The 21,441-nt window shown below is 31.1% G+C and overlaps 1 protein-coding gene and 2 long non-coding RNA genes across 4 annotated transcripts in view; 1 reads left to right on the plus strand and 2 right to left on the minus strand.

Annotated features, from left to right (window-relative positions):
- The window catches only part of LOC127725880 (uncharacterized), a 75,031-nt gene that overhangs the window by 29,043 nt on the left and 24,547 nt on the right, over nt 1-21,441 (minus strand). The gene's annotated exons all lie outside the window — the stretch shown is intronic.
- LOC127725597 (protein eva-1-like) overlaps nt 1-21,441 on the minus strand; it is a 68,956-nt gene that overhangs the window by 25,886 nt on the left and 21,629 nt on the right. The window contains exon 2 of the mRNA XM_052232683.1: nt 11,819-12,030. Coding sequence (XP_052088643.1) covers nt 11,819-12,030 — 212 coding nt within the window. The remainder of the gene's footprint in view (nt 1-11,818; nt 12,031-21,441) is intronic.
- Nucleotides 4,701-8,918, plus strand: LOC127725877 (uncharacterized). 2 transcript variants are annotated; one of them, XR_007993245.1, is made up of 3 exons: nt 4,701-5,086; nt 6,554-6,693; nt 7,793-8,918. It is a non-coding gene; the product is annotated as an uncharacterized LOC127725877 (long non-coding RNA). The 2 variants fall into 2 exon arrangements; XR_007993246.1 differs by having other exon boundaries at nt 4,701-4,992.

Genomic DNA, 21,441 nt, shown 5'->3' on the forward strand with positions numbered 1-21,441 from the left:
CTTGCTAATATGTCTACAATAGAAACTTCCATTCAAAATGTCTAGTATTTTTATCAATAACTCAATCCTCTTTTTAAATTACTAAGTTGTTTGTCTTTTGAACAGCTTGTCACATATCCTAAAGGTTTTGGCTATAATTATGTATATAGTACATCAACTTAGTCTTCTGTAATGCTTTTAATAGCCTAAGACACAATCAATTCATTCAAAACACTGATTTTCCAAAAATATGATATTCCCTGTTAATTAATATCCCATGTACACAGTCTAGATAAGGTTAATCTGTAAAGTACATACAATTACACATGGACACTATGTCCTAACACACACTCTAATCACACCCGTCTCTAATGATAATTGGTTTCTCACATTTATTAGATTAACATTGACCCATTGGTCTGTCCAGCCCATATGACTTCCTGTCTATTCAAAAATCAATGTAGATCCATTCATAAAAACGATCAAAGCATTTAAATAACTATTTTGTGTTCTATAGTGACAAAACTATCTGCTCCAAAAACAGTACAACGTAGGCGTGATATGTGGACTGGATATCATATGAACAAAAATCACTGAGAAAACTGTACAAGGTTGTGTGGAATTACTTCAACCAAGTGTCATAATAAGCTCAAAATTTAGTTAAATGGCTCCATTTGTGAAAAATATTTGTTTTTTTGTGGTCACTTTCAGTGGGATAGTCATGTAAACCTTGGAAATACAATACAAAAACAGCTACTATTTGTATAAACCACAAAGGTCGTATTATTAAAAACACTTGCATAAATTTAAATCAATAAACCAAAACCACTCACAAAATATATCCCATACAAAAATAAATATATGTCAATTAAATTGAATTCCTTCATAAATAACGTTTTTTCTTCCTTTAATATAACATCTTCAGTCTTCAGACATAATCTAAATATATGTTACATTTAATCACTTAATACCAGTAAGCTTATAATCAGAAGTGTTGAATAAACTTTAAATTGCAGGTGTTTGGGGGATTTTTAATTGATCCATTTTAAAAGTCACTATTTAGAGCCAAAGATATGAAGAATATGATATTTTTGTTTACATGGTTTTTTGTATCAATATCCTGGTTTATCCTAGGATAAATCAATTCTTTATCTCTTGTTTTTAAAAACAAAAGCTGCACTAAATAACATTTGAAGCTCCTTCCTATTAGCTTTGATCATAGTGGGTTAATCTTTGCCCCATCCTTTACCATGTGGGTTTTCCAAAAGTCCAAATTGTCAATCCTAATTATTCCTTCTAATCTCTCCTGCCAATTCAAATGTTAGTTTTCCAAATGATTAGGATTCTGGTCAGCATGTAGAATTTCTCACTAATTCTTTTTTCCCTCCATCAATCAGTTGTTTGACAGGAACTGATTAATTACAAGTAATCAAATCTTAGATATATGTGTGGCAAGTACAATAAAGCATGTTCTAATTAAAACAAAAACCAAGGCTCATAAAAAGCATCTCATCAATGGAGTTGGCAAGTACAATAAAGCATGTTCTAATTAAAACAAAAACCAAGGTTCATAAAAAGTATTTTATCAATGGAATTGAGAGCTTCCATTGGATTTCAATATAATACTAGTGCAACTTGAATTTCCAAGATAAAAAGGAGGTGTCTAAGAAAGCCACATTTTGCAGTACCCAGCTCACAAGTTTGACCATTAGCATTACTATTCTTATTACTTTATACGTTGGAGTGGTTAACTAAGTAGATCCAGAATTGACCATAGAAGGTGGACCAGAACAATAATGTTTACTGGTCACAGATTGGCAAAACAGGATAAAAAAATCAAATCTAATTTTTTATTCAATTTATTGTGGGTATCATTATTGTAATGACATGTATAAGTCCTATGGGACTTTTAAGGAAAAGTTATGCAATTGCAATATTCTCTGATATAATTAAACAGGTCACAGAGTTCATCTTCCAACCTTCAGGTGAAAACATTGTACATAACTCAATCAAACAGAAGCCAAACACATGGCTTTAGTACTTAAAACTCCTATCTAACCTTGTCCCTCCCTTTGGTAAACAGGATATCTTAATTTTTATAACTAAGTGACCCCAAGGACCTTATCCAGGTCACCTTGTATCTACCTTAATCAATCTATATCTCACCAATAATCAAAATTAATGAACATATCAAAATTGATGTAGGTAATTAACAGCTTTATCACACTCCCTGTCATGTTATATCAAAACAACTGATAAATTATTTTTTGGCATTATAACTTGCAGACAGAATAACCAACTTTTTTTACTGATTCATATTCAAATATAAAAGATTAGCAAAATTAATATTCTAAAAGATATTTTTAAAATTTTTATTTGCAGGTTTTGCTTAATAGAATCTCTAAAATTGTTTTATAGTTCATCTTAGTCAAGTTATGCTTCAGGATTATTTGATTTTGATCCTTGTTAAACAAGATCCTCTCATTCATCTAAAGTTACGGCTTTTATTTGTTGTCCCTGCCTTATTTCTTATTTATAATGCAATATGAATGAAAGGAGACATGACATATAGATTAACCAGACAGCAATCAAATGACATAAAAAACTTTAATACATCAAAAGGTCAACATATTCATGTCTTCAGCAATAAAGACATGTGTCTATTCAATATGTCAAGCTGTTAGTCACTGCAAGTCAATATGACATGTCAGACACAACATATACTTGAAATAACCTTGTGGTATCATGTATAGTTGCTGTGGAATAAACATAGCCTGTAAACTTATTTTGACCACTGGACCATGAAAATTAGGTCAAGATATTGTGAAATATATAAGACAGACATAAATATGGCTGTAACAAATGGTTACTGGATCACTGATGTCTGAAAATGAGGTCAAGGTCAAATGACATATACCAGGTGGACATATACTAGCTGTGAAGAATTCAAATATCAAATAATGATCACCTGTCATACATATACATGGCTAGTTTCTGATAATAAAGAATATCAACTGTACTAAACTTCAAGTCCTATCTAAATAAAAAAAAGACAATGTCCCTCATAATAAATTGCTTGTTTTGACAAAATTTCCTTCTAATTGGTGTTTGACTGAAATAGTCCTGATTATTTATAGCCACTTTCTAAACTAAATAAAAGGATTTACAAATCATCAAGCCCCCAGTTTCAATACATTTCACCTTGTAGTTTCAAGAGATAAAAACATCAAAATAGATCAGCTTAGAACCTTGATCAAAGTAAAAAGGTACATGCTTTCTATTGTTAACATAGCCATTCTGTCTTCAATGAATCTCATACAGGCAAAATATAATGATGAATTAAAATGAAAATCCTCTTGCAGAATGTAGTTAAATTCTTTGATGTTAAGATATTGATAAATTCTGAATTAAAAAAAAAATACAGAAATAAACCTTATGATTTAAGTTGTAACTAAATAACATGCATCTAATTAACTGAAGTGTGGGAAAAATTTAATTCACACTTTGACTATTTAAATACTTTACATACTGACATTTATAAAAACACTCCCACATAACCCTGTTTACAAATACTAAAATTTCAATGTAACGTTGAACAAGATAGTCGTATAAATAATTAAAAAAAAAATCGGTCCCCAAAATTTTTTAAACAATGTTTATGGTGTAGGTGTTTGAAATGCTTTAACACTAAACTAGCTACCCGATATTCTGAAGTATTCATTATAATCATTTTATTTAAGGTAAACAATTTTTCATGAAGCAATTTCACAGATGACCATATATTTGGTCTCCATTCCTTCTTCACAACTTATCACAGAATAAATACTTTTGACCAAATTCTTAACTTCTCATCAGTAACATAACACATACAACTAATGAAGTAAAAGTTAAGATTTTAATAGGGTAAATATTGCTCATTCTAAGTTTTCTGTGTATAGATAGAGTTTGATTGATGCAATACAAGAAAGAGTTATTTCCCTTTGTCACCATGTGCACAAATCAGATATAAATGTATCGATCTCTTTTATTGTCTGAAATATAATTGAATGAATTCTTACAATATATATGTTTATTTGTATAAAAAGCACATTAAATCACAAAAAAAGTTCTTAAATTTGTCATAAAATCTTCAAATTTCCAATTACCAATGTATATTTGTTTTTGGGTACACATTAGACAAAGTGGTGTTCTAAGTGAAAAAATACCACAAAATGTCGACATGTCCATAACATCATCGAGTTGTAAGCCCGTTTAACATCGATTTTGACATTTTTGCCACCAACTAAATAGCAAATTGTTAAATACACACAAAACACAGTTGGTCACCTTTTGGCTATCTTATTTCAATCAAATGGAAATGTTATAATCAACAACATAGCAATTTTTTAATAAAATCTATGCATTGCTTTAAAAGATGAACATTATTTCACCTATTTTATGTGCTTTCTATACAAATGTTCACTTATTTTGTAATATTTGATTTATTGATACTTCAGAAATAATAGAGATAAATAATTAATTTTTTGGATTTCAGTTCAAGTTTAACATTCCACAGCTGTATTCAAAATTTGACAAAATCTGTGAATGATTTTTTTTCTCAGTAACTTGACCTTTAACCTTTCTTAATTCTTCACTATGATCTAGTTAAGGATTTAATTCTTATCAAACTTGTTTGTACCACATGTTGCAAGTTTCTCTGTCAAATAAGAAAAAATCAACCAGTTGGCCCAAGACCACAATTAATGACCCCACTTTTCGTTGTTCACGAATATAGTTCCCTTTAATTAAAGTGTATTTTTTCTTAATTTTTTTTCTTTGCCTTTCTCATTGATTTCTTAGTTTTTATGGGGTGGAAGTGAAAGAAGAGAGGTAAAATAAATTTTTGGATGTTGTATTTAAACTGATTTTGATATGGAAAGAGTGATTAGGCCAAGTGCAAAAAGGTAATATTTACAGTTTTCGGAACATCTCTTGACTTGTCGATAGGGGTATGGCTGTGTAGTGGCTAAATTTGTAAGAGTCATTGGTTCAATCTTTCTGAATTTTGGATATATTTTTGGACTAGTACTATACATTACACACACAAAAGATTTGACAAAAATGCAAGGTGCAATTTTTTTAATGAGACAAAACGTTATAAAGAACTAATAGAGGAATTAATTGTGGTCTGTGGCCTAAGAGGCTGATACCCAAATTCTTGAAAATAAAGAAAGGACCAACTTTTTTGGCAGAAAGTCACTTGAAATGATAAATATTATTGGTTTATTGTAATTTTATTCAATATTAATCTTTAAACCGGTTATAATATGCCATTTTTGGCATTTTTGGCCATTTTGATGCACTGAAAGCCCTTTGACCCCAGTTTCAGCCCTTTCTGTCAATAATGTTGGACCCTTTTTATATTTTAGAATATATTACTACTCTATTGTCTTACAAAACATCACATCTTCAAAATGGATGCTTTTTATCTAAAATATAGTCAAAAATTAAGAGATAGCTCTGCACCTGGCTATAATGGGCAGTGTCAAATTTGGACAGGTTTATGTACACCTAATGGCAAATATGGAGTTATTAATTGTAAATTTCCAGATGCCAGGGGGTGGAGACAAATGCATGTGCACAGGCTTGCCTACATGGTGCATCATCAGAATATTTTTATTGATAAAACTGATGATGTTTCGCACCTGTGCCACAATTCGAAATGCATTACTGTCGAACATCTGTCGTTGGAACCTCATGGTTTCAACAACAGCCGGCAGTCATGCGTTTCAACCGGTTCCTGCTTAGGCCACCCAGATCCCCTCCCTCCCTGCAGAGTGGAGTTAAAAATGGACAATAATAATTTGGGTAAAATAATTATCGGGTACTTTTTTATTTTCATTTTACTTCTTTTTTTTTCTGGGGCAGGCCAAAATTTTATATTTTTATCAGAATGGGAGAAAAAAAGGGAAAAAAATTGGAAGCTAATGTACAACAACTTTAGATTCTTTTTTTGATATTTGGGTGGTCCTGAAAAGGACCTTTTATGGTTTTGTTTGCTGGTGGCTCTGGTATCTCAGTCTGCAGCAGGTCTTGGAAGCTTTGGTTTGCAGTAGCTGTCATGGTCCTGGAACTGTAAGGCAGGCTGTGGATCTAGTTGACCTTTGCAGTAATAGTCATGCTTTTTGTTCATTTCTCTCCATGTCTTGTGCTCTGCAAGCTTTTCTGCATTCTGCTTTAATCTCCTTTCTTGAACTGCTGGTCTTAGTATGTAATCTTGGTTGTATTGAAAGTCAGTGTCCATTTTCTTCAGGTGAAGTTTACTTCGTTCTGAAAGGTCTACCCCTAGATTTGTACATTTCAGTTGTGTCGAGGTTCCCGGCATGTTGTTATTTCTATGTACTCCTGAAGCAAGTCGTCCTTCCATATTTTTGGAGTAAATTACATTCTTGGGCAAATTAAGACTCAGTGCTCTATGTACTCCTTCATTTTTGTTTGTATTGTCATAAAGTTTCATACTTTCAATAGCTGCTGAAGTTAATTTCATTTTCAGGATTTCTTGAAGTAAAAATTTATCTGTTTTATCCATTTGCAGGGCAGTGATCTGGTATGTGGACAAGTACGATGAACGACTCCACCAGTTAAGTGCAGCATCACCTTTGCAGACAATGGAATATTCCGGACACAGGGTGCAGTCACTATCATAGCAGCGAAGAGTTGCCTCGAGCACTTTTGGTAAGTCTTTGCTTATTTCATCAATGTTTTTGTCATATTTCTCCATCAGTTTCTTTAATATCATGGAGCATCTGCACTTTAGATCTTTGCTAAACACAGTCCTCAGTTGTTTATTTTCCTCTTTTGTTTTTCCATGGAACATTCCGGCACTGTATTGAGCTCGCAAAGAGGCCCTGAATTGAGACTGTCCCAAATGTACATGATCTGCCAGTCTTTCTACTTTCCACATTGGTTCGAGAGCTGTAAGGGCGTCTTCAATACCTCTAGCTGAACGTCCATCTCCATCTGTGGTCACATACCGTACAAGACATTTCTGGAGTCCTAGCTGATTTCCTATCTCTTTTCCCAGCTCGTACTCTGACAGGGCAGCAGCTCTGTATAAATTTGCTGTACATTCTTCATGGCCAGGACATTCTATTGGAAAGCCTTTTCCTCTAAGCCAAGCCCCTTTCCAACACATCTTATTCTGCGCAACTGCAGCTACTATATACTTTTTATCTGTCATTGTTTCTATTGCAAGGGCAAATGCTTGAGTGGCATTCTGACCGGGTTTCTTTTTACTAACAATTGTGTTGCTGTTGTATCGAGCATCCACAGTTATGTTAATTTCATCTTCTGGGACACCTCGCTTTCTGTTGTCTTCTTTTACTAGTTCCAGTTTCTGTGCCATGTCTGTTTTGTTCAGTTTGACCATTTCAGCTGCTACTCTACTGGATGTGCGTTGCATACTGCTTCGACATGGTGGTGGTGTGTCCATTCCTGCAAGGAGTTGCTGCACTGTTGTATTTCCAATTGGGCAGTCCTGTAAAGCAGATGCAAGGGCTACATTTGGTTGTCCTGGGTTGGGTCCTGGTTTGCCATTAGCTATTTCTTTGTACATCTTTATTCTGTCTCCAATAAAACCACAGGTTATGCATTTCAGGGTATACTGCCAGCAAGTTCCCCACTTTTTCTGTTCATGATAGTCAACATTAAATTTAGGACAGGATGGTGAGTCCACTTGGTGTTTATCATAAGTAGTGTTGTACAAGCTGAGTGTCAGTTGACTGTCTATCCACCTCATACCAAAATGTAATGCTTTATTTTCTTCTCTTTTCAGGTCAGCTTGCGAGCGAAGAGTACAGATGTTACCAGTCGTCTCTATTTTGCAGTCAGAAGATTGAAAAGTTTGCCGCACATGGGAAGTACGTGCACTACCTGATTGAGGGATCGGTATTGATGTCTGGCTTCGGCTTCTACCACTGGGTTTTCCAGCTTGGAACCATCCAGGATTTCTTGGAGAGTTGTCTTTCTTTGACCTGTTCTTGGTATAGCCTTTAGTGAACATTTTGAAAATTTAACTGGATCCTTAATATCCCAACTTGGACTGATAGCATAAACTTTGGACATCCTTATATTTATAATCAAGCATTGTATGGTATCTGCTTTGATGTACATTTTTTCCTTTGATGCAGTCTGTGGTGTAGATTTCAAGAGACCACCTTCAGAGGCAACTCTGAATTAACAGAGTTTTCTTAGCAGTATCCAACTAAGCCAATTAATCTATTATTAGGGGTCCAGATTAAGATTGTTTCATCCAAATCTATTGAAAAATGTTACTTTATCATTTATTGAGAGATTAATTTAACAAAGAAGCACATTTTTTTTTTTTTATTAATTTTTTTATAATTTTTTTTATCAAAATGCAATATATTTTTTAATAACTATTTTTCTTACAGAAATCTGTTATAAAATTAAAATCTATTTATCTATAAAAATAAACATAACAGAAAACTTCACTAAAAAGTTTATTTCAGAGTAATATTTCAAGGAATAAAGAAATTACACTAGTTTGAAATTTTCATTACATGTAATCTGACCTGATGTTACACATGAATATTGGTACCTCAGGTAAACAGGCCAAGTACCTGTGAAATTTGTCTGATTAGTGTTAATGTTATATTTTATTTATTACAGATAAGATAAGCAATTTTTTAAGATAAGTTTTGAAAGTTAATTTTCTTTTTAAATATTTTTAATGGAATTTTATTTATGTTCAGTGTTGGTATATTCACTAAATTTACAAGAATTTTAGAAAAAAAATAATTTCAATTTAAAAAACACAATTTTTGATAAATTTTCTTTCAGATTCTAGAAATTTAACCATTTAGCTACTATAGACATTTTACTTTTTGAAGATATCATGTTTAACAAGAAAGTTATTAAACTTTTACTTTTCCTAGTAGTTACATGTTTTGAAAGTTTCATGCCAGAAAACAACTAGAATTATCAACATGAGGGTAGTGTTATTAAAACTATCAGAACTGCCATAAAACTTGTCGGATTGATTTGATATATGGTATGCTAGTTCGATATAGAATAAGCTTAATGCGTGCCTTTTTTTGGGGTATTATATTGAAAAAAAAGGGTCTAATAGGCCCAAGACCACAATTAATGACCCCACTTTTCGTTGTTCACGAATATAGTTCCCTTTAATTAAAGTGTATTTTTTCTTAATTTTTTTTCTTTGCCTTTCTCATTGATTTCTTAGTTTTTATGGGGTGGAAGTGAAAGAAGAGAGGTAAAATAAATTTTTGGATGTTGTATTTAAACTGATTTTGATATGGAAAGAGTGATTAGGCCAAGTGCAAAAAGGTAATATTTACAGTTTTCGGAACATCTCTTGACTTGTCGATAGGGGTATGGCTGTGTAGTGGCTAAATTTGTAAGAGTCATTGGTTCAATCTTTCTGAATTTTGGATATATTTTTGGACTAGTACTATACATTACACACACAAAAGATTTGACAAAAATGCAAGGTGCAATTTTTTTAATGAGACAAAACGTTATAAAGAACTAATAGAGGAATTAATTGTGGTCTGTGGCCAGTTACACCTCCATTATGATGGTCAAGGGAAATAACCCAAACACAAATTACGGCATAACGAAACATATCTATTGTTTTTGTTTTTTGACTGCTGTTTGTATTTGTCTTTTTCTGTTGGCCATGGTGTTGTTTCCTCTTTTTTGAATCACAACCTTCTATCTTTTTGAGTAAACCATGAACACACAATTCCTGATTATTGCAAGAGTAGCTGAAAAAATGGGTGAATTTTCATTGTGAGTTATGCTTAATGGCTATTTGTCACAGTAATGTAAATATTCCTATATTGTACAATCGATCACCATATGGCTATGAATTACTTTGACCTGACCTATTTCCAGAAATGGAATTAACTTCTATATGGTAGTATATACCCCTGAAATAAGTGAATATTAACTCATTTCTCAGTTTTGATCTTAGGTCAAAGCAAGAAAATTAAACCCTGAAGAATGCCTATTAAATTTATGATTTAAATTTCTTCAATACAAAGTGTTGTTGGAGAGCTTTTAAACAAGATATCAGTTTAATTTCAATTTATGATTTCCACAGATACTCTGTGGAATTTTATAGATATTAGAATGTTTATTTGCCCTCGAAATTAACTCAATAAAATCTTTTAATTTCCTTATATATTCACAGGTGGAAGTTCGTCTGTTCTTTTGATCATGGCTATATAAAATACTGTTTAATTGTCAAGCATGAACCTTTCTATTCACCTTTTGCTAATTAGCATTCAAACAAAGATGTTCAAAAGTTTTTAATCTTTATATTTACATTTTCATTAAGTTTTTATCTTTTTACAGTTGAGAATATTACCTTACAAGCTGCACCTTACAGGCGAGATATCATTTTGTTCATAACATGTTATGACAACCTAATTTCACAAATCGTTGAATAATTCCAAAAAATGCAATGACCCTCAAAATTTTGTATTGAAATAAACATGACAAGAAGTTTACCTTGTGAGGCAGGTACGAAAAGCTTCATTCAAGAGAACTTAACCCCCTGATCTAATCTTTCTTCATAAATAATTTTATATGACAATTGTCAAAAATGGATTCTTTATTAAAGGATCATTGTCACCCGTCAACAGAGTACTAAGGTCTGCTAATGAGACTTTAACATCTATAATGTGACATGTGACGAGAACAAACATCCTCTTTTGAATAAGACTATTTCATCTTGACAAAATACAAAATACGGTAAATAGCTATATTTATCCAGTCAATTTTAACTTATATGTGATTTAGTGAGTATAAACTTTCAAATATAAAATAATCATTCCAAATTTGCAGCAAGAAAACCTTCCCTATGAAAAAATTCCATGGAAGAACTAAAACTTCAGTTTTGGTGACAATATGGTTTTTGAAAGAATTAATTAAAGCATTTGTATGTCAAATATGACATGAATGTATTTCTGATTTTATTTGTTTGAGAAAAAAGGTTTTTGTTTTGGCTTGATTTGCATGATTTTCAAATAGTAAAGTGTAAGTAATGCCTTTTAATTTTAACAGTTGTTCAAGCTTTGTTAAAAGGGTTATTACATGAATATTGGTGAATATTATCCATCATATGCTCATGCAATATGAAAATCATTAACCAATATTCAACAATAACTTTATATTATAAACTGCTGAGATTTATTCCAGAATCATTTCTTTTTATATAGTCACCAGTTCAAAATGAAATTCACTCGAGATTGAATAATTAACATTTAAAACTACTCTGTTCTCATTACCCAGTAAACTTTGATCAAACTACTCTTACTGTAGACCTGGTAAATCTGTATTAACTGTAGCTACATCATGATCTATTTTACCTCACTTTAATATCATCACTTAACCATGAAATTGAATTAAATCATTTCATATCTTGATGTTTTCTGTGGTGAACATAAATTGACATGAAATATTTTCTTCACATTGATTACTTTAAAATTAAACTTTACCAAAATATTAACCACGATTACTGAACCATGAAATTGAGGTCATTTCATACTTTGAGTGACATTTCTGTGATATCAAGCATACTTATTTAGGGTAGTAAAGATCCTTGCTGATAGGAATATCTTGATATTTTCTGTAGTGAAATGACATTATGATATTAATATTATTCCTCAAAACAAATCACCTTCAACCTGAAACTTAACCAAGATTACTCAACCATGAAATCGAGGTCACCTTAACCTTAGGGCCATTCTATGATGAAGTTAATTCATGATGTTTCATTTCTGTTTCACCATTTCTGTGTTTTCATACTTACCCTTAATGAGGTAGAAGCAAGGCAATTAGTATTTTCTGGTTCCCACAGATTACTGTCTGTTGATTCTGTTGGACACAGTTGAGTACTGGGAACTTGTCGGCCATATTGAGAGAACTGAATGCTGATCATCGTGTTATAGGGACACTTAATTTTTAATGTTTCTCCGTCACAGGCATACACATCAAATGTATTTAATGTACTTGTTAAGAGACCTGAAATTAAAATATTCACAATTTAATCCATTGAATAATTAATTTTCGTTGATTGATGTTTATAACTACTCCTCACGAATGTACACAATTACTCTTAATTTTTGTCATACATTAAATACAAGTTTCAAATAGATAACAGATAGATAACTGATAGATAATAAATAGATAACAGATAGATAACAGGACTAACTAATAATATTGTACAGTACAACTGACCACACCAACACCTGACTCCTCCGAAAAAAAAATAGACGGACAAAACAAAGGTAATCAATAACAAACAACAAAATGGTCCCAATAACCTGATTTGTAAAGGCACAAAACGTGGTGGCATTTATTGGTTTCAGGTGTGCACAAACCATTCTAGACTAATTATATGTCATTAAAGTAAAACAAAAAACAAGAAAAAACCCTGCACTGAGTCAATTTAAAACAATGAAAACATGCATTCAACATGACAAGTTATACAGTATAGTTTACCAGTACACAGATGAATCTTTGTTCTATTACATGTACCATGAAGATGCAATTAGCAATTGTTACGAAATATTATTGACAGAAATATCGAGTAAATGTATACACCATAAACCATTCACCAGTATATATTAGAATTGATGCAATTTTTCTTTATTTGTGGGAAAAAGCCAATTTAAGGGGAGATAACCATTATTTTTTTTTTTTAAAGCACTTTTTTCATTCACCTTCCATGTTTTCACTTGATTTTTCAATATTTGCCTTTTCATCTTGGGAAAGGTATGTTTTATCTGTATGTTATTAAAGAAGACACTTGAGCAAATATTTCAACACATTCATTATAATCTGTGAAATCTAACTTGATATATGTGATATTTAATAGCAATTAATATTCAATCTTTTATCTGTTACTTCTTTTGAATTGCTGAGGAATTTTGTTCCGATTGTCTCCAACATAATTGGAAGATCCCAGTACAAAATTGACCTTGGATGTGCTAATCTATTTACTCACACAAATAAATAGTTAGGATGAAATTTGAACCTATCATTTGCCAAGGAAGGCTCATCTTACCAGATGTAATCACTTTTGGGGTTTTTTAAATTGTCACAGATTTTTTCCTAAAGCAGATTTTTTCTTCTTCATGTACTCCACATTTAAAAGTTTCCATCATATATGCAACAGAAGGCAGAAGATTCTATTCAGATATTTTTTTTATTACTTTTAACCTCTTTTTGCATTTTTATTACTTTGAATACCCTCTTCAATAGTTCTGAGATGTGAAGTATTATTTCTAAAATTCCAGCTTAACAATGTTGTGTTATAACAATCATTAATATGGACAACGGTTTGATTTTGGAATGACAAATGGACAGACATGAGTAAAACTGTAATATTATCTACAATGGAAAAGAAAACACATATGCCCTTATATTTTACAATTATGGGTTGTTTGCCTGTGAGAGAACTTTCACATGTTTATTATATTTTTGTTCTTTATTGTTAATTTATTATATCTATATATAACATGATACATATCTATTATAAGGTTAAATCCTAACTATCCTACTGCCTGTCGATACTTTTATTTTGGCATTGCACGTCATGTCTTCTTTGACTGTCCATGGCGTTAAAACACTAAATCCCTGGGATGTGTTTTAATTGATTTCAGTCTCTGATACATGATTTTTTATTATTAATTGTTTTTGGCTTTTATCTAGCTTTCAGTAACTGCCAGTACTCTGGCAAATCATACTTTCATGTTAATTTGACCTGTTGACACAATTTGTAATGGATTTTTGTTATTCAATTTTTACTTTTTTGTGTTATATCTCATCTCACTATTTTTAATGTACCACCTTTGAAAAGTATTTAGCATGATGATAAATTTTTTACTTCTGTACTCGTACTATGAACAACAAATTTATTTATTTTGTAAAAAATATTTCCGTACTAACAACAAAATTATTATATTTAAATTTACCTGCGTACGTTATTTTATTTAACACCATTTTGTCCCAGGTTATAGTTGTCTTTTTATTTGTTCAGTGTATGTTTACTTGTTTTTGTTAATATGACTTTTTGATCGAGTTAAGCCATTTCAACTGATATTTTATAGTGTGTCTTTCTATGCTGTAATGTTACACTACTGTTTCAGGTTAGGGTGAAAGATGGCGCCTGTTAAAACATTTAAACCCACTGCATTTGTTTGCACCTGTCCTAAGTCAGGAACCTGTTGTTCAGTGGTTGTCGTTTAATGATGTGGTTTATAAGTGTTTCTCGTTTCTAGTTTTTTATATAGATTAGACCCTTGGTTTTCCTGTTTGAATTGTTTTGCACTAGTTTTTTTGGGGCCCTTAATAGCTTGCTTTTCGGTGTGAGCCAAGGCTCCGTGTTGAAGGCCATACTTGACCTATAATTGTTCACTTTTTACACATTGTGACTTGGATGGAGTGTTGTCTCATTGGCTCTCATACCACATCTTCTTATTTTTATATATGTACAGGAAGACTTAACTACTATATATGTTGGTATTACTGTGGATTCATTTATTTTCCTGGATATTTATTATTGTGGAGTTCAGCAATGATTGTATTTTCATGGATATTTGATTTCGTGGTTTTACCAAAGTCAAAATAGATCTAACAGAAAAATTTTATTCCGTGGAACACAAATAAATAAACCCATTTAAATTTGTGGTCAACACTAATAACTATGAATCCATAGTATTTATATATGTTCCTATTTGTTCCAAATTTAATTACCTTTTTATATCTGTTTCTATGTTTTCTAAATTACCTTTTTACATCGCGATGACCTTGAGGTCACTCCGATGTATTGCTATCGCCTAGATTTCCATTATGTAAATTAGTTTTGGGTTTGTAACCGATCTATAAACATGATAAATATGCGCACATAAACGAGTGCAAAATAACATTCCTTGTCATTTGATATAAATACATCTCTTCAATGAATACTGATAAAAATATTTTTGTTTACAACATAAATTAATAATGTGAAAATGTTTTGTAGTTAGATATATATATATAAGTAAAAAATCATTGATAATATCAATGCACACGTACCGAAAAATTGTGTTAAAGCATGCGGAAGAATATCTCAAAGAACGTTTTGCGACAGGACCGGTAACTCTGTAATTGTTTTTGCGGGAAAATATGAATGCCTACTCGTATCCAATCTTAGAAAAATCGAATTTTTACAGAAAAGTGTCCACCATGCACTTGCATTGCACTATTATTAGAACAGTAGAATAGAATGATATACAAACGGATGCAAATCATATATATATGTTACTGTTATTTTAATATAATATATAACAACAAATCAGTGTATACTGATTTGTATCACTACAATATAATAGTTATTACGGTGAAGTTGAATTTCCTGTCATTTATTCATCATACTCGCACGCACTTGTCTAGAAAAAAATATATCTCTGTACATTAACCTCAGTTTCAGGTAAAGAGATATGTTGTTTTTTTTCTGAGACAAGTGCTTTTGACCATCCTCAAGAACTTGTGGTCATCCGATGTTCAGTACTTCAGTACTTTGATTATATCTGTTCCTATCTTTTCTAAATTACCTTTTTATATCTGTTCCTATCTTTTCCAAATTATCATTTACATATGTTTCTATATTTTCCAGATTACATATAATCTTCAATGATAGAATAAAGTGTGATTGAAAGATGTATAAAAATGTTTCAATTTCTAAAAAAGGTTGAAACCATCATGAATTTAAGGGGAATTGGGATATATTACAGGTAGTATCCCCAAGTTCTTTACTTATCTTAGTCATTCCTCACAAAATTTTGATTTTCCCTACTTTCATCTTTCAATTATTCTTCATTTAGGGGTTCATTGTCTTTCTCTCTTCAACCAACAAATCATCTTTATACCTTTTTGATACAGATATTTCTGAGGCAATGAATAATCCATTAAAAGCTTAAAAGGAACACTTGTGATCATACCACATACGTATCTACCAGTATTCAGAATTATAAATTATATTCTATTTTCACTTTACGGTAAACTTGATCCACTTAATTAAGAATAAATTGCTACCTACAACAATAGTAAACATGAAACTGATCATTTTAAGAGAAAAAAAAAATTGGATAATTTCCATATAATATTGCTTTACTTATACGTCCCTAGTATTTAAACGAGAAAGAAGGGAAACCGAATGTCACAGCTTGGTGTAAACTTATTTAATTGTGATCAATTAGAGAAAACCCATTCAAACTTCTGAATAAATTTAACTAAAGATTTATCTGTTTTGAAATTTCGACTGTGTAAACATACAATTTTCCACATAATCTTTTCACAGAAAATTACAGATATGCTGGTGTCAATTGCGTGTCAAAGTCTACAAGTGACGAAAAAAGACAACCTTATGTAACAGAAAATCTGTTGTACTTGTCCAATAATTAAAGGGGATGCTAAAACATGACAGTTTTATTCAATAGATGGAATGTTTATTTTGAATTTTAACATCAGTTCCTTAGATGAAATGCAATAGTATGAAATTTAAATAAACAACTGTAGTTTTTTGACACATCAAACCTGTTATTTTCTGTTGAAAAAAAGAAAACCCAAATAACATACAGTCACACAGTCCTTTTCCAATTAAGTGCAGCTAACAACTGTAATATTTAATCGTAACTGAAATTTGGACACAACAAGCATGTGTCCATAGTATATGGATGCTCCACTCGCACTATCATTTTGTATGTTCAGTGGACCATGAAATTGGGGTCAAAACTCTAATTTGGCATTAAAATTAGAAAGATCATATCATAGGGAACATGTGTACTTAGTTTCAAGTTGATTGGACTTCAACTTCATCAAAATCTACCTTGACCAAAATCTTTAACCTGAAGCGGGACAGACGGACGAACGGACGACGGAGGGAAGAAGGGACTCACAGACCGAAAAACATAATGCCCCTAGGTGGGGCATAAAAAATATTTTTAAAGCATTATAAATGCTATTGTACGTAAATTAGCTTCAACTTTGCAAAAACTTTAACTTCAGTATATCTTCTAGCTTTTATTCATTTCAATATCAAGAACAAAAATCATCATTAATAATGTATTCACTGAGCAGGGATTGCAGGATATATACCATATATATACTAAACATCCAAATAAAAAATTAACTCGAGACTCACTATCATTCGTGGGGAAATTATTTTCATGGATTTCGTTGGTACATGTATAGGTGAAATTCCAATTAAAAAATATAAGATTTCTTTCGACTTGTAAAGCAGAATTTTTCAAAGCCATGAAATCAATCATTCCTGAAAACAGAATTTTTTCTTCGATCAACGAAAAATTTATACCAATGAAAATATGTAAATTCACAATAAATAGTGTACTTAGTAATAGAAAGGAAACAATGGACTATATTTTATAAATTTATAATATTTCAATATTGCCTTTTAAATGTTATAAATTTAGAGAAAATACATTAATCATATTAAACAATTGCCATCTGAATGACAACAAAACTGAATAACATTTGACTGTGACCTCATGGCAAAGGTCATAATGACACCTACAAATGTCCTTTATTGTAATGCGATCATGATTTATGCACATACCATATGAACAATAGTTTACAAAGAGTATTATTTAAATGGAAAACTTAGGGGAAGACCATTTTATATTCGGGGGGTATTTCATTTACTAGAAATGATTATAACCTTTTCTCCTGAACCCTCTGCTCTGCCCAAGACCCCCTACCACAATTTATTCCTACAGATCATTTAATGTCTAGCTACGCCCCTGGTTACATTGTTCTCAGTTACTGGTAGGACAGACTTTGTGTTACTTTGTTCTCAGTTACAAGTAGAACAGACTTTGTTACATTGTTCTCAGTAACCAGTAGAACAGACTTTGTTACATTGTTCTCAGTTACTGGTGGAATAGACTTTGTTACATTGTTCTCAGTTACCAGTAGAACAGACTTTGTTACATTGTTCTCAGTAACCAGTAGAACAGACTTTGTTACATTGTTCTCAGTAACTAGTAGAAAAAACTTTGTTACATTGTTCTTAGTTACTGGTAGAACAGACTTTGTTACATTGTTTCCAGTTACCAGTAGAACAGACTTTGTTACATTGTTCTCAGTTACTGGTAAAAACAGACTTTCTTACATTGTTCTCAGTTACTGGTAAAACAGACTTTGTTACATTGTTCTCAGTTACTGGTAGAACAGACTTTGTTACATTGTTCTCAGTTACTGGTAAAAACAGACTTTGTTACATTGTTCTCAGTTACTGGTAAAACAGACTTTGTTACATTGTTCTCAGATATTGGTAAAACAGATTTTGTGTTACATTGTTCTCAGTTTCTGTTAGACATTGTGTGATAATGTTCTAAATTACTTGTAGATAAACTCATCATAGATACCAGGGTAGATGAGACTTTGTGTTTCAGTGTTCCCAGTGAAAACTAGTGTTGCAGATTTCTCTTTTTAATTATGACTTAGCATTGTCTAGTATGAAATATACATGTATTATATTGCCATGTTCCTAGTTCAATGGCATCACTTTTATTGTTGAAATGTCCTCATTTGTATTGCAATGTCCTCTTTAAATTCTGTTTACTCAATCAAAGTTGATTTTGTGCTGAAGTATCAGGGTTACCAAAGAAATTTGTATCCAAGTTTCTTCTGTAGAATGTGAATTTTTTTATTCAGTGTCCTCAGAGAAATCTGAAACTATCTTCATGTAAACTATACAAATTTTTTAGTTTACTTATTTGCTGTCATTTCCTCTTTATTTTTAATTTGAACAACTAGCTTTTGGACAATAAAATTAATTCATACAGACAATCAGTTAAGTAGAATTCTTTCAAATAGTTGGTCACACAATTACCGAAATAGCACGGAAATAAGACATTTATTTCCTTCAATTAGTAAACAACTTTAATGAATCGTAACACATTTTATTCTTCCACCCTGTCTATTTATATCTTGAAATCAATTTAAACTTTAAAATTTATTTTAAGCATTTTAATTACTGCATGAATAAATCACATTAAAATTCCTACATAAATCTCTACACAGTAAAAACATTTACTACATTCTATACTTTCTCAAAATTTGACACAACAAGACTATTAAGGCACTATATAAACGCCAACCAACTTTCAAGCTAGATTACATACTTGGACATTTCTGGACCTTAGTCATGTTAGTTTTGCTATTACCAGTGAAAAATTCTAAAAATCAAAAATACAGAAAATACATTTGTATATAGTTTTTTAGAAGGCAAATCTTCCAAACCAACAGCTATGCATGGCAGTACAGTTTAAATGAATACACGCAATCTCTGTACATGTTGGCAAAATATTACTAGCAATATTAAAAAGAGAATTTAATTATCGTTAAATGATAACTTGTTGCAGGTCCATTATCCTGAAATCATAAAAAACAAACCAACTTGGATATCAATTTAGGTCTTCAGTGGAGTAGGGTAGTCGTAGAACTACCAGGTACCAAAGGACAACATCAAATTCATCATCTAACAGATTTTTAAGATATGTGAGAAAATCACTTATACTAAAATTTCATACCAAATATGTCAACTGGACTAGAAAGTGTAATTTTTAACTTAGAGGCATAGGAGACTGAGGTATTTAGGAGACTTTTTTATAGACCTAAAATATGTTTGAATACAGTCAATGTCAACAGGACTTAATACAGTATACAGATTGGTAACATATGTACTGAAATGTTTTGTCTTTATTTTATGTACTATTTAAATATTATCATTACGGTCATGTTTTGACTAAATACATTAATTCTGACATAACAAAGTAAAATGATTTATAAGTAAGAACGAATAAATTCAAATTAAATTTGTTGGAATTATTATGTCTAAAAAATCAGTACTTCTATATACAGAACTTTATGTATTTGTTAGGTTTTGTGAGAGATTGACTACCGTAAATGCAGTAATTTATGCAGGAAACTAGTTTTTTTTCATTTTTTCAAAAGCAAAAGCTCAAAATAAGATCACACTTTCACAAATGAAAACTTATTACAATCAAATCAAGTAAAATATTTCATAAAACCAATTATAATCTATTACAGGGTGCAATTACAAAGTCCTTCAATATGATAGCATTTCCATGAGCTAACTCACTCAGATCAATTTCTCATTAACATTTAAATCGGAGAAATTAATACATGATGTAGCATTATATAAGTACCGTCTGTCAGTATTATATTTTTAACTTTAAAAATGCACATTTCATTTTTACCTTATATACATAATTCACTCACTTGACCATGAATGGAGGAGATAACTATGGCATCCTTTGTTTCTATTAGTATTTTACATATTAATGCCATTAAATGTCATTGCATATATCCTGCATTTCTCATGCTATATTGACATAATATTAGATCAAATTGCTGTAAACCCCCCTTCTAAATTATTGAAGGCTATCATTAAGCATTAACCATAATATCACAGTACATATAGATACTAACACCCTCAGGGAAGTATCTAATACTGGTAAAATGTAAGAAGAAATTTTGCACGCAGTCAAACTATGATAAAGAGCTATATGCATAGCACAGTTTTAGGACTGCATCTTTAGTCATACAGCATTGACGTGTCAGTTTTGTGCATCTCCTCATAATATTTATAAAAGTCTGAAAATTTGCACAACAGTACTAAGATAAGAATTTTATTAATCTAATCAAGAACCCATAAAGGGCATCATTTACAACAATATTAAGCACAATATGATTGGAAAAAAGAAAAACTATATCCTAATATAATACTATCATATATTGGACAGGATCAGAGCCTAACACATCATGTGTCTTACATAACATTAACAATAATTGCATAATAATTTTATATATTTTGTATCCACCTGGATCTTATTTCTAAACACTTAATTATATAATTGCCTAGGCACATAAGAGTTGGTAAATGCTCATTTGTGAACAGCCAGAAATATTTTTTATCCTTGGGTAATTCTTTAAAATTATTACAAAAACTGTTTACTTTATCCCATAATAATTTTCTCTGTTCGTTATATAAAGGACAACTTACTGTGAAATGGGTCTCATCTTCAATAGAATTTGATCCATGTGATAGGCAGTGATGACATAGACGCTGACTTCTCTCTATGTATTTTTTACTATACCTATCTTTCTCAATTTTAAGATCATGTGCACTTATTCTCAATTTACATATAGCTCTTCTTATATTAAAATCTTTAATTGATAAATAAGCCTCCTTTACGAAGTCAGTCTTGAGGTTGAAATAATTTTCTAATTTACTATTACCTTGTGATAAGGTATCAGATCTTTTGACCCCCCAAAATGTTTTAAAACTGTTACAAAGTTTACATTTTACAAATTTAATTAATCTATTGAGCTTTGTATTCAAAT

This window comes from Mytilus californianus, unplaced genomic scaffold (genome assembly GCF_021869535.1).
Source record: "Mytilus californianus isolate M0D057914Y unplaced genomic scaffold, xbMytCali1.0.p SCAF_15, whole genome shotgun sequence".
NCBI lineage: Eukaryota > Metazoa > Mollusca > Bivalvia > Mytilida > Mytilidae > Mytilus > Mytilus californianus.